General features: G+C 37.9%; 1 protein-coding gene across 8 annotated transcripts in view; it reads left to right on the top strand.

Annotated features, from left to right (window-relative positions):
* The window catches only part of LOC306859117 (sodium channel protein type 8 subunit alpha-like), a gene marked incomplete at its 5' end in the record, with an annotated part of 49,896 nt that overhangs the window by 19,104 nt on the left and 16,146 nt on the right, over positions 1-14,646 (top strand). For 4 of the 8 annotated variants that reach the window (XM_079399974.1, XM_079399969.1, XM_079399973.1 and 1 more), the window contains 8 exons: positions 133-265; positions 368-606; positions 1,812-1,985; positions 6,208-6,564; positions 11,032-11,502; positions 12,021-12,138; positions 12,241-12,395; positions 13,088-13,261. In XM_079399974.1, coding sequence (XP_079256100.1) covers positions 133-265; positions 368-606; positions 1,812-1,985; positions 6,208-6,564; positions 11,032-11,502; positions 12,021-12,138; positions 12,241-12,395; positions 13,088-13,261 — 1,821 coding nt within the window. Of the gene's footprint in view, positions 1-129; positions 266-367; positions 607-1,811; positions 1,986-6,207; positions 6,565-11,031; positions 11,503-12,020; positions 12,139-12,240; positions 12,396-13,087; positions 13,262-14,646 lie in introns of all 8 variants that reach the window. The other 4 variants (XM_079399972.1, XM_079399967.1, XM_079399971.1 and 1 more) reach the window with 1 other exon arrangement.

Raw genomic sequence — 14,646 nt, 5'->3', positions numbered from 1 at the left:
ACAAAAATTCTTCTCCTAACCAGCCTTTCTTTAACTAGCCCTGTGATGCAGATTTTTTCCCCCACCCATTGTCTGCACTGTATAATGTTGTGGTGCTACTGTTTAACCTCATTGTTTTTCTCCTGACAGCCAACCACTGATCTCGAAATCAAGAAGAAACTCTCAGGCTCTCTAATGGTTTCTGTAGAGCAGCTTAACACATCGTTTGGGCGCAAGGAGAGAGCCAACAGTGTCATGAGTGCGCTAACCAACACATTGGTTGAGGGTATGTCCATATGTTGTAACCTAAGGAATGTACTGCTTTTTTTTTAAAAAAAGAAGGAAATCTGTTACCATAGTTACCATACTTCTCATGCTTTGCTTCCAGAATTGGAAGAGTCTCAGAGGAAGTGTCCACCATGCTGGTACAAATTTTCCAACACGTTTCTTATCTGGGAATGCGGCCCTGTTTGGATGAAGGTTAAGGAGATTGTGAACCTGATCGTGATGGACCCTTTTGTCGACTTGGCTATCACTATTTGTATTGTGCTGAATACTCTCTTCATGGCCATGGAGCATTACCCTATGACGGAGAATTTTGAGCATGTGCTGTCTGTCGGAAACCTGGTGAGGATTCTACGTAGCCCATTTTTTCAAGAGTCTTTGAATGAAAATATAAAGAATCGTTTCGTTGCTTGATGAAACTGAGCCCCTCCCCCACAGCTTATATTTTTGTAGTCTCTGCAGGGACGTTGTTGGAACACTCAAAGCCATTTTTTTTTTTGCCTGGCATAGAGACAGTGCTAAGCTACTGGCTGAGTGTGGTGGTGCAGAGCCAGCATAAATATTTCATGTAGCCTAATCGATGAGCAGCTCTAAAATGGTGGCGTTTTCACAGTTCTAGGAGCTTGAACCTGTGCAATTTGGTTCCTGCATCTGGATGAGTGTAAAAATGCTTGCAAAATTGTCAACATTGCAGGGAAGTACAGATTATGTTTTCCACTTATGAACCAAATTGCTTTTTATATTACGTTGCAAAGTGATACTGAGACTGTTAGGGTCATAAATCAACTCTTATCAGTACAGTGCACCATGCACCTACCACAAATCATGATTTTCTAAGCCACGTGACCTGCGTTGTGGAGTAAATCATGTGCGTGCAATAGCCAGGCCACTCTCGATGAAATTTCTGCAAATTTCAGCTGACATGGTGATATAATGATGCAAGTATTCAAACTTCTTCAGTACACCTGTGGGACGGAGCAGGTCGTGGCTGTGCAGGTGGCAGCATGACTCACATTCGCTGGCTGTGCAGACACACGGCAGGCCTGCTGGAGTCAAGGCCACCTTGTACCCTCCCCCAGTTCACCCGCCTGCAGGGTGATTAACTGCACCCTTCAGCTGTGACAGCAGGATGGACCGTTTGACACTTTGAACGTCACAGAGTCTTGTAGCGATTGGTCAGGGAGTTATTGTGAATGTGTAGGCCAGGTTGTGGTTGCTGCTAGGTCAGGAAAGAGCCGATGACTCACAACTGCATTGCTTATTTTTCTGTAATCTGTTTGTTGATATGGGATTGCTTTTATAAATTAGTTTAGCTCATTAAATGTAGTTTTTTTTATTGAGCAAAGCACACAATGTAACAACATGACATAGTAGCTTATAAGGAATGAATCAATGACACATATACAAAAGAAAAAGAAAAACCAGGACTACAAAAATATATAGATATATTTTTCTTGTGATGGTATGAAGAGAAAAAATCGAATAAATCTGTCTCAAAGTGATCTGTTTGTCATCAATCCGTGTAATTTTTGTTTTCTTTCTTTCAGGTGTTTACTGGTATCTTCACTGCCGAAATGTTTGCCAAACTGGTTGCAATGGACCCATACTACTATTTCCAGGAAGGCTGGAATATTTTTGATGGCTTTATTGTGAGCTTGAGTTTAATGGAGTTGGGCTTGGCCGATGTAGAAGGTCTTTCTGTGCTGAGATCATTCCGATTGGTAAACATTTTTATTGCTTCAGATCTTTGATGTGTGTGCATGTGCTATTGCATTAAGAAAATATGTGAATCAGGGAACAGAATCAGTGGTTAAGTTGGCATGACAAAATCACCCTATTTTTAATTGCATCTTATTGTGAACAATTCATCCATGCATATGTTTTATTCAGTCATCAACTGATCCCTGCCCTACGTTTTTGTTTTCTGAATAATCTGGTTCACTCGGATGTACATCACAATACTCAGTAAAAGATTTTTTGCTACTTCCGTTACATTGCAACATTAATGCTTATTTAAACAAATTTTGAGTACCATGCTCTTAGTGTTGTCTGTATGTCTGCATATACAGTACAGACCTGCCAACCATTAGGCAAAGGTAGGTGACTGCCTTGGGCCCCCAAATGCCAAGGGCCCCCTAAAATGCTTTTCATATATATGAGATGCGCATTAAGCGCGGACACGCGAACGGTTGCTGTTTACGGTGTTTATTACCACGACAACCGTCTGCGTATCCGAGTTGAACGTGCTTCTTGTATATCCTGCTTGTAGCAAATGAAAATATTATGTGTCTGAAGCTGACTGCTGCACGAGCGCAAGGTCTCTCTTTCCCAGTGCGTGCACACACCTCTCTCTCTCTCTCTCTCTCTCTCTCTCTCTCTTTCTCTTTCTCTCTCTCTCTTTCTCTCTCTCTCTCTGCGTTCAGCGAGCGGCTGAAATGATCTGTGTTTTCAGTTAAAACACAGATATGTTGCTTCTCTAATTTTACATGCAAGTATAGCCGAAATCACAGCACAGTTATTGTCTTTATCTTATGTGTAGCCTTATTTGATTTTATCAGATGACGGCACGATTATAAATCAGGATTTTTGTGCAGATTAACATCTTGGAAGGGAGAGCTGGTTATGTAGTCTTAATGGGTCGCGTTTCAGTCACTATTTCATATTCATTCCATTGTCTGACAACAGAAACAGAAAAATTTACAAATGAAAACAGTTTTATTGAGAATTTAGCTACATCAGAATACAGTATGTGGCATCTTCCCTTGTAATGACTCTAAACCTATTGTCCAACAAAAGAAAATATTATAACATACCCCACAACATCAGACGAATGTTAGAAATAACTTCTAATCTGTTAGAATTAACATCCTAATCTGATGTAATTTCTTATCACATAATGTTGCAGAAATATAATCTATACTGTATTTCTACATACACTATAGTGCCAAAAGTATTGGGTCACCCCCTTCTATTGAACATGTTTGACTACTTTAGTAATTTCTATGAGTACAAATCTTAATGTTTAAGCAAATAATGATATTCTACGGAATTGTGTGCTTCTAATTTTATAGCAACAGTTTGGACAGGACCCTTTTCTATTCTAACATGACAGTATCTCTGTGTGTAAGGCACGGTTCAGAAAGACATGATTGATTGAGTCAGTGTGGAAGAACTTGACTGGTCTGCAGAAAGCCAAGTCCTGATCCCAGCTGAACACCTCTGGTGTGACTTTAAATGCAGACCTTGAGCCAAAAACTCATCACCAAACAAGAAGGGGGTGACTCTGCTCACAGTGACCAGTTTTGGTGCATGTGCCTTTAAATGCTAATGAGCTCTGCTCAACCTGCCCCTCTCTTCCGTGGGGAGATGAGCCGTTCTCTGTGAGACTGTAAACTTTAGGTGCATTCAGCCACGGAACTTGCTAACTAGCACATTATTAGGAAAGGTGATTTGCAAAGATTCATAAAAAACCTTATACTCACTTCTTCTGTAGTTTAGGCTGGATCACGAATAATTTGTGTGAACATAGAAGCATTTAGATTGGGGGTGCATTCCCTTCAAAAAACGTAATTCACTGCATCTTCAGCGGCTCAGATGTTTTGGAGTAAATGACGACTGCTATGTTCATTATTACATCCAAAAATAAAACACCTCAGTCATTTAGGAGAAATTCTTGTCTCCGGGGTCGAAACAATGGCGGTCTCTTTACAGCTCACTAATTCTGTCTATGCTAAAATGGCCATGTCAGCCAATAGTCGTAGGAGGCGCCTGTGCAGAACTACATCACTCTGCCAAGAATCTCAGAACAACCTGATCTGAGAAAGTGATTATTATCAAAGTCCCTTTCAAGGAAAGTCTGTTCACTCGGTGGCCATATTTGCAATACCTTCTTCGGGCATCTTAAACAAGACTAAGTCCTATCTAAATGAATGGGGGAATCTTGAAATATCAAAAACTGCCCAGTGAACTCACAATTAAATTACATATAATAATAATAATAATAATAATAATTCGTTACATTTATATAGCGCTTTTCTAGGCACTCAAAGCGCTTTACATAGTAAGGGGGGTATCTCCTCGTCCACCACCAATGTGCAGCATCCACCTGGATGATGCGACGGCAGCCATAGTGCGCCAGAACGCCCACCACACACCAGCTTATTGGTGGAGAGGAGACAGTGATGAAGCCAATCAGTAGATATGGGGATGGTTAGGAGACCATGATGGTCAGAGGCCAATGGGCATATTTCAAATCAGCCATAAAAATCTGAAATGAGCTGCCCCATGAATGTTGTTTCATATGCTCAAATAGCTATAAAAAGGCTTATTTTTCAGGCTAGACCAGCCGATGTGCATGCACAGTTCCAACGCGATTATGACTGCATATGTGCATCAGCTGGTCCAGCCTCAGGTTTCTATTAGAACTGGAGCTTATAACAGCCACTGCAGTGATGCAGTGACTTTACCAATCAGTGATTGGTTCTTTCATTTAGAAGGCTGGACTATTCTGCCATATTGCACATTGCAGTTTCTCCCATTCATAAATATACAGTTGTGCTCTTAAGTTTACATACCCCTTGCAGAATGTGCAAAATATTAATAATTGAAACAAAATAAGAGGGATTGCATGTTAAAATTGCATGTTATTTTTTATTTAGTACTGTCCTGAATAAGCTATTTCACATAACAGATGTTTACATATACAGTATGACAAAATAATAACTGAATTTTTAGTCAAAGTTCAACTGCCTGCTGTTCTTCAGAAAAATCCTCCAGCTCCTGCACATTTTCTTCTGCATATTTGAACCCTTTCCAACATTTACTGTATGACTTTGAAATCCAACTTTTAACACTAAGGACAATTGAGGGACTCATGCATAACTATTACAAAAAGTGAAAACCCACTGATTAAAAGACAGGGGGTGTAAATTTTTTAAATTGGATGATCAGGGTAAATTGTACTTATTTTGTCTTCTGGGAAACATGTATTTATCTAGCTTCTGCAGTCTAGTAATAAATGAAAAAGATGTGATTGTTAAACAAAATGAGAAGAATTTACACATCATCATCCTGCTCAAACGTTTATATCCCCCGGCTGAACTGTAGGAGTGAATCATCTTTGTTTTTCTATAGTCTTTGTTATTATCAATGGTTATTAAAAAAAAGCACTGGGTGTTTTTAGTTTTTTTATTATCGGGTAAATTGTGTACACGCACTGCCAACACATATTTATGTTCAAACAATTTTGCATTCAGTGGCCCCCTTAAATAGCATTTAAAAATCGCAAAATGAACTCTGATGTGCCAAACCAGCAGAACCAAACTGAAAACTGTGGTTAAAAAACCAAGGTATTTATTGAACCGTGGGCTAACTGTATTGTTGCATCCCTACTGTTTACGATAAAATACTGTATAAGAGGAATATCACAAACCGAATACAGACCCTGAGTAACCTATGAAAATGATTTAACATTAAATCTTGCCCCCCTCCCCAGCACACTGATGATACTTAAAAAAAAAATTCCAAGGTTGGCAGGTCTGTACAGTATGTCAGTTATGACAATTCCATTGTTTTGTCATTGTTTAATGAATTTCTGCTTCTAATACAAATAAAAAAGCATAAACACAGATCTCTCTTAAATACTGTTTAGCACCTTCTTTCTGTGGGAGGTAATAGCACAATGTTAATTGCATCAAGCAGATTGTGAGTATAATAAGCCTAATTTACATAGAAAGGAGGTGTGTTTGTACTGAAAAGAATGACAGTTATTTTATTTAAATACAGAGCAACATTATTTTAAAGTAGTGTCTGGTTAAACAGGATTGTGGGTGGTTAGTGAATAAGACATAATGAATAAGTGGCACAATTCTTTAATGAATTCGCCCTTTGTTTTCAAAGAATAAAATTGAACATGTTAATTCTACTTGTGCTCTCTTTTAACAGCTGAGAGTTTTTAAACTGGCTAAATCATGGCCCACCCTTAACATGCTAATAAAGATCATCGGCAACTCAGTGGGAGCTTTGGGGAACCTGACCCTGGTGTTGGCCATCATCGTCTTCATCTTCGCTGTGGTGGGCATGCAGTTGTTTGGGAAGAGCTACAAGGACTGCGTGTGTAAGATTGCTGCTGATTGCGAGCTGCCCCGCTGGCACATGAATGACTTCTTTCACTCATTCCTAATCGTGTTCCGGGTGTTATGTGGAGAGTGGATCGAGACCATGTGGGACTGTATGGAGGTGGCTGGACAGGGAATGTGTCTTATCGTCTTCATGATGGTCATGGTCATAGGGAACTTGGTGGTAAGTGTCCTTTAGATGCAGAAAATGCATTTTTGTCATGAAATTTGAGCTAAGTTGTACTGAAAACTGCTTAAATGGACATAAACGTAATATTTATATTCATATTGCCATATATATATATATATATATATATATATATATATATATATATATATATATATATATATATACACATTATATGGGTCAAAATCACCATAGAGTGCCTTTCAGCCCTCACAATACTCACACACTTTGGTCTTAATTTCCCATTCGCTTAATGTCAAGTCATAAAAAGTAGACACTTTAGTACTATAGAAACATATTAGATGAGCCCCCACACATTTTTTTAGATTAAAAAAAAAATGTCATCATTTACTCAACCTTATGCTGTTTCAAAACCCATAAGATGACAATTTTTAAACCTTAGAGGTTTCTATCCCTCTGAAAATCCAGGTAACCAAAACTTAAAATATCCAAACAGGTTATAAAGGTGTGTTATATTAATCTATATGAATCGAACAGTTTAATCCAAGTTATTGGATTATGTTAACATATTATATGTAGATGTGTATATCTATATTATTTATATTATATTACTATATTTACGTTATTCTGTCTGACCTAAGATGAACCAAATACACACGTGGTCAGAATTGTTGGTTCCCTTGGTGAATATGATCAAAGAAGGCTGTGAAAATAAACGTGCATCATTAATCCTTTTGATCTTTTATTTAAAAAATAATTCACAAAAATATAACCTTTCATTGAACTAAAAAAATTGAAAATGGGGGAAATCTCATTATGAAATAAATATTTTTCTCAAATACACGTTGAAAACAATTATTGGTACCCCTAGAAATTCTTATGAGTAAAATATCTATGAAGTATATTCCCATTCATATTTACAATTTTGAGCACAGCAGGGTGATTATGAACATGAAATTATCTAGCCATGGCTTCCTGTTTCACAGAAATATAAATAGGAGGGGAAACAAAGGCCAAATTCCCTTAATCATCCATCACAATGAGAAAAAAACAGATGTGCAGCAAAAGATAATTGAGCTTCACATATTAGAAAGTGACTTTAAGAAAATTCCCATTTCCACCATCAGGGCAATAATTAAAGTGTTACTCCACCCCAAAATGAAAATTTTGTCATTAATCACTTACCCCCATGTCATTCCAAATCCGTAAAAGCTTCGTTCGTCCACTGAATGCAAACTCCGCAACACAAGGATGTGCTATTTTCATTCAAATCAAAGCATAAACAAACGTAGAATACGTATCCTTTTGTTGCGGCTGATACAGAAGAGCGTACGCAGTTTGCGTTCAGTGGATAATCTCAAAAATGCCGCTACGGTGACGCGGAGAGACAGAGAGGAGACGAATTGTTGAAAAAAAGTACAAAAAGTATTCTCATCGCTTCATAAAATTTAGATTGAACCACTCATGACAGATGAACTATACTGGCGATGCTTTTCATACTTTTCTGGGCCTTGACAGTAGTAATTACTTGGCAGTCAATGCGACAGTCACAAGTCTCCCGATTTTCATCCAAAATATCTTCATTTGTGTTCCAAAGACGAACGAAGCTTTTACGGGTTTGGAACGACATGGGGGTAAGTGATTAATGACAAAATTTTCTTTTTGGTGTGGAGTAACCCTTTAAGAATTTCCAATCAACAGAAAATGTTACAAATCTGCCTGGAAGAGGATGTGTGTCTATATCGTCCTAATGTACGGTGAGGAGGAGAGTTTGAGTGGCTAAAGACTCCGAGGACCACAGCTGGAGAATTGCAGAAAATAGTTGTTTCAGGTTTTAAAACCTTAAAAAATATATCAAACATCACCTAAAACACGTTGTTTTGGAGGGTTTTGAAGAAAAGAAAATGCTCTCATCCAAAAACAATCCCCAGCATTTTCAGTTGTCAGACACGGCTGGAACTTCAAACGGGACTGACATCTATGGTCAGATGTAACTAAAAAATTTGCTTTTTAGCACCAAACATTCAAGATGGGTTTGGTGAACACAGGGATAAAAAGTATGCCATGTGTACAATGAAATACAGGTGCATTCAAAAAATGTGAATATTGTGAAAAAAAAATTTTTGGTAACTTATTTCAAAAAGTGAAACTTTTATATATTCTAGATTCATTATATGTAAAGTAAAACATTTCAAAAGTTTTTGTTTGTTTGTTTTAATTTGGTTTATTAGAGCTTATTGCTTGTGAAAGTCAAAAATCCAGTATCTCAAGACATTAGAATATTTACATTTGAGTTTCATTAAATGACCATCCGTATAGTATAAATTCCGGGTATCTCTTGTTCTTTGAAACCACAATAATGGGGAAGAGTGCTGACTTGGCAGTGGTCCTGAAGACAATCATTGACACCCTCCACAAAGAGGGTAAGTCACAGAGGGCCATTACTGAAAGGTGTGGCTGTTTACAGAGTGCTGTATCAAAGCATATTAAATGCAGAGTTGACTGGAAGGAAGAAATTGGAAAGGAAAAGGTGCTCAGGCAACAGGGATGACAGCAAGCTTGAGAATACTGTCAAGCAAAGCTGATTCAAACACTTGTGAGAGCTTCACAAGGAGTGGACTGAAGCTGGAGTCAGTGCATCAAGAGTCACCATGCTTAGATATCTTCAGTAAAAGGGCTACCAAGCCACTTCTGAAAAAGAAACAACTTAAGAATCATTTTACCTGGGCTACGGAGAAAAAGTAAATTTTGTATTTCATTTGGAAATCAAGGTCTGGAGAAAGACTGGAGAGGCACAGAATCCAAGCTGCTTGAAGTCCAGTGTGAAGTTTCAGAAGTCAGTGATTATTTGGGGTGCCGTGACGTCTGCTGGTGTTGGTCCATTGTGTTTTATCAAGTCCAAAGTCAATGTAGCCGTCTACCAGGAGATTTTGGAGCTCTTTATTCTTCCATTTGCTGACAAGCTTTATGGAGATGCTGATTTATTTTTCCAGCAGGACTTAAAGCACCTGCCCACAGTGCCAAAACCACTTCCAAGTGGTTTGCTGACCATGATATTACTGTGCTGAACCCCATATGGAATCTATGGGAAATTTTCAAGAGAAAGATGAGAAACAGTCAATCCAACAATACAGATGAGCTGAAGGCTCAATAGTGCCTCAGCAGTGACACAGGCTGATTGCTTCCATGCCACACCCCACTGATGCTGTAATCTGTGCTAAAGGAGCCCCGGCCAAGTATTGAGTGCACAAATGAACATACTTTAAAGAACTTGAACTTTTCTGTTTTGCAAAACCTTTTTTTGATCTTAGGAAATATTAGAATATTTTGACTTTCATGAGCTGTAATCATCAAAATTAAAACAAAAAAACTTTAAAACCTGAGATGTTTTACTTTACATGTAATTAATCTAGAATATATGAAAGTTTCACTTTTTGAAACAAGTTACAAAAAAAAGAACTTATTCTAATAACTTATTCTTATTCACGATATTCTAATTTTTTGAGATGCACCTGTATTTTTAATGTTGTGAGCCTATATTTTGCTGGTGGTCTTGTACATCTTGTTTAGATACATGGCATCTTTGATTCTATCAAATACCAACAGATAAAAAAATCAAAAAGTGACTGACTCTGTTAGAAATCTTATAATGGGCCATGTTTGAAAATAATCCAAAAACAAACCTAAAAAACAACACAAAAATTGGTCACTGTGCACAAAACCAAGCTTCTGCTATGGCCATTCCAGTTCCCTGACCTGAACACTATAGAAAAGCAGTGAGGTGAACTGAAGAGGAGAAGCACCATCATGGAGCTGGGAATCTGAAGGGTCTGGAGTTATTCTGGATGAAGGAATGGTCTCTGATCTCTTGTCAGGTGTTCTCTAACCTCATCAAGCATTATAGGAGAAAACTCAGAGCTGTTAAACTGGCAAATGGAGGTTTCAAAAAGTATTGAATGAAAGGGTTCTGTTAATTGTGTCCAATGTGTATTAGAGAAAAACTTTTATTTCATTATGATATTTCCCTCCATTTTAAATTCTTACTCTCCAACGAAAGGTTAGATTTTTGTGAATTTTTGAAATAAAAGATCAAAAGGATTAACTATGCAGATTTATTTTCACAGCCTTCTTTGATCATATTTATCATAGGTACAAACAATTCTGACCACGTGTGTAAAAGCAAAAACAAAAAAACACCCCTTAGATTAAACTGAGATTCTCTTTATGATGCCTTTATAACCTTTTTGGGTCTTTTAAGCTTTGGTTACTTGAACTTTCAATGGAGGGAGGAAAACCTCTCAGGTTTCATTAAAAAATATATTAATTTGAAGTCTTTTGGGTTTGGGACTACATGAAAGTGAGTAAATTATGTTTTCATTTTGAGGTGAACACTTTAAAAATTTTATCATTATGCCTGAGTATATGATGCATAAAAGGCCTCCAAAGGCAGCTGTCTTTTTAATTTGAGGCTAAGTTATAATACTTTTCTCTCACATTGATCAGGTCTTGAATCTGTTCCTTGCCTTACTGCTGAGCTCATTCAGCGCAGACAACTTGGCAGCTCCTGAAGAAGACGGCGAGATGAACAACCTGCAGATTGCAGTTATTCGCATTAAGAAGGGAATTGCCTGGGTGAAGGTCAAAGTTCGAGAACTGGTCAACATCATCCTCAGGAGGAAGGTCACCGATGAGGCCAAGCCACTAGATGACATGTACGACCGGAAGCTAAACTGCATCACCAATCACACAGGCGTGGACATCAGCCGTGACCTGGACTATCAGAAAAATGGCAACGGAACCACCAGTGGTATAGGCAGTAGCGTGGGCAAGTACATGATTGATGATGACCACATGTCCTTCATCCACAACCCCAACCTGACTGTATGTGTGCCCATTGCTGTGGGCGAATCAGACTTTGAGAATCTCAACACAGAAGATTTCAGCAGCGAGTCTGAAGCAGAGGGCAGCAAAGAAGTGAGTATGCAAAAGACCTGATATTGTGATGCTTTTAGACTTTGACCTAGTTGCTAGTGGGTGAAATGTAATACCCTGTGGTTATTGATTTGGCCTCAGGAGTAAATGCTCAGCGATTCTAAACTGAGGTATTGGCTAATTTTTGTTCATGATATTGATATATATATGGAGTAAAGTGCAGTGTATTGTTTCAAAATGATGTTCAAACATGTGTAGGCCATTGAGAACACTGTATTGTGAAACATGAATACAGATGATTGTCATTTCATTCTTAGAGCTAAAGTGTGTTAGTTCTGGATCTCTAGCATAGTAAAACAGAACCGTTTACAAACACCATTTTTTGTCTGCCTCTGGTCAGGCAAGCAGTCCTAAACTCACGCTATTTATTATTCTGTTTGAGCATCTTGAATTTAAGTGTTTTAATACTGCAGTTACAATTTGCATTTAACATTGTTTTTGCTTTGCTCTTTTAATTTTTTAACAACAAAAAATGGCACTTGTGAACTCTTCTTAATTAGTTGGATGACATCAGCTCTTCAGAGGGCAGCACCATAGATATTAAACCAGAGGTAGAGGAAGCAGTGGTGGTGGAGGCAGTAGAGGAATATGTTGACCCAGAAGCTTGTTGGACTGAAGGTAAAAGGGCTCATAGATTTCTCTTTGCAGATGATATATTTTTTTTATAAAGAAACTGTAATGGATTGCAAGAACAGAAGTATAATGTGTGCCATTTTGCAGGTTGTGTGGCCCGCTACAAGTGTTGTGATGTGCCCATCACGGAGGGATGGGGTAAGGATTGGTGGTTCCTCCGGAAGACCTGCTATCTCATTGTGGAGCACAACTGGTTTGAAACAATCATCATCTTTATGATCCTCCTCAGTAGTGGAGCATTGGTGAGAATCTACACAAACACACACAAATTTCTTATAGGGATGTGCACAAGCGCTTTGTTTTGTATTTACCTCCTTATGTAGAAAAATGCTGCTTAAATATTGCTTGGGATATACAACTGGGATTGGGGTACAACTAATCCATTATATTTTGGATTCTGTCTGACTTGGATTCTGCATTAATGTTCATGTGAGGTATATATAATGTGAGGTTCAAGCAGGCATTGTCTCATTGTAGAGACCTGGCGCCAGAGCTGCATTGCTGGGTGATGTGATTAATGGACTGTACTATTCATTCAATTGGATCTATTTCTGGCACTGGAAATGTTCCTGTCTTTAGCACTGCTAATGTTGCCAAAAAAGGAATGTAATAGAATCAGAGGTCTTGCTTTATGCCATTGATTTTTGAAAGCTGACTCTGTTTTTAACTGAATTATTGCACAAAGAAGTAGCCTTCTGTTCAGTTGTTTTCCCAGTTGTTGTTGTGCATAAATAATAATAATATCATTATTTTATTAATCTGGTTTTGTATTATTTCTAATGATCATTTCTTGAATTAATAATTGAACTTGAATATTACTGCGTTCTCTTCTTTAGTTTTTTTAATTGAAATGAAAACCACTGAGAGTATTGTGGTATTGTGAGCAGCAGATAGTACTTGTTTTATTAATGCAACTGTATGTTATCTGCTGCAGGCTTTTGAGGATGTGTACATTGAACAGAGGAAGACAATCCGTATTATTCTGGAGTATGCTGACAAGGTCTTTACCTACATCTTCATATTGGAGATGTTGTTAAAGTGGGTGGCCTACGGTTTTGTCAAGTACTTCACCAACGCCTGGTGCTGGCTAGACTTCTTCATTGTTGACGTAAGTCTGCGATTTCATTTGTGCTATGTTTGTTATCAGTTTGATAAATGCCCTTAACATACACATTTTGTTGATAGGTTCCATCCTGCCAAAAGCAAAATCTGACTAGTGTTACATTGTATCATAACCTGAATCAGAATCAGAAGACATTTCATTTCTAATAGGAAGCTATGTGGAATGAGATTTTGCACCAATGATGCATCAGTGTGTATGTGTGGGGCCAAGCAGCATGACGTGATACACATATGGCTGCTTTGGATAAAAACATGAAAGGGATTTGAACTTTTGTTATTTTGTAAGTCACTTTATGATGATAAGATTATGTTGTATGGTTCTCATACCAGTCAATACATTTGAACATATTAATTCTATGAAAATTGCAATTCAAGCGTTATAGCAAAGGAGAGAAGTAGAATTATCATGGACCAGGACATAAACAGTATAAGTGAGAGTGTAAGCCAGACCATGACAGAGAATTGGTGGAAACTCTGCTCAACATCATAGCAGGAAGTCAGTTAAAAGAGCCAGTTGCCTTTTGATAGTGTTAGATTACTCTAGAATAAACTCTAGAGCCAGCCTGAAAAAATACTTGATTTGCTTAACATGATTTCAACTAACAAAGCTAAGTAGTGCTAAATTCAATTTTCTTGATAAACGGCTTTGGAAATTTCTCTGTTTTCCCATTCAAGGAGATACTCATACGAGCTGTATGTCTTTTACCAACATAGAAATTAGCTGCAAATGGGTGTTACCATGATGGCCGCCAAGTGACCTGACAGAGTCAGGGACTTTAGAAGCTTTGTTTAAACTGATAAAATAAATTCTTTGGCATTTCAGACATCAGAGACAGTAAAACCTCTGCATGTTCATAGACCTGACAATACTGGTTGCCAGTCACAGCAAGGTAAGTTTTAAAGATGACTTAAAAATAGCTGAAAACCGGTGGAGCAGTTTCTTTGAGCTGTCAGTTAAAAAGGTGTAGGAGATGAAAAGACAAATATCTGCTCGCCGTCCTGTATCTATGCAGATGTTTTATGCGATAGTCAAGGCCAACAACAGGATGGTTCCCCTTTCAACAAGATGTTAATGTTTTGGGCAAAGAAGAGTCAAATGTGATCTTTTACATGAAGAGTAAAGCTGTGTGTTGGTATGCAGGGGTGACGCTTGAAGGAAAAAAGCCGTGCTTATCTTGAATATAAATGCTTATGTAATATATATTCTTTGTGTCTAAATCGTGTTATTTCATAAGATCGCATCATCTCTTTAAGATCTATCACCCATGCATAGCTGTGCAAAACTGCTAGATTTCTACGTGACCCTGAGATGCTTGAATATCTGCTATCAAGAATGATAAACTGGCTTTGAAAATCACCAATATTGTGCAA

Source organism: Barbus barbus (assembly GCF_936440315.1).
Source record: "Barbus barbus genome assembly, chromosome: 40".
Lineage (NCBI taxonomy): Eukaryota > Metazoa > Chordata > Actinopteri > Cypriniformes > Cyprinidae > Barbus > Barbus barbus.
The sequence above is the reverse complement of the archived record's forward strand: the minus strand, read 5'-3'. Positions and strand labels throughout refer to the sequence as shown.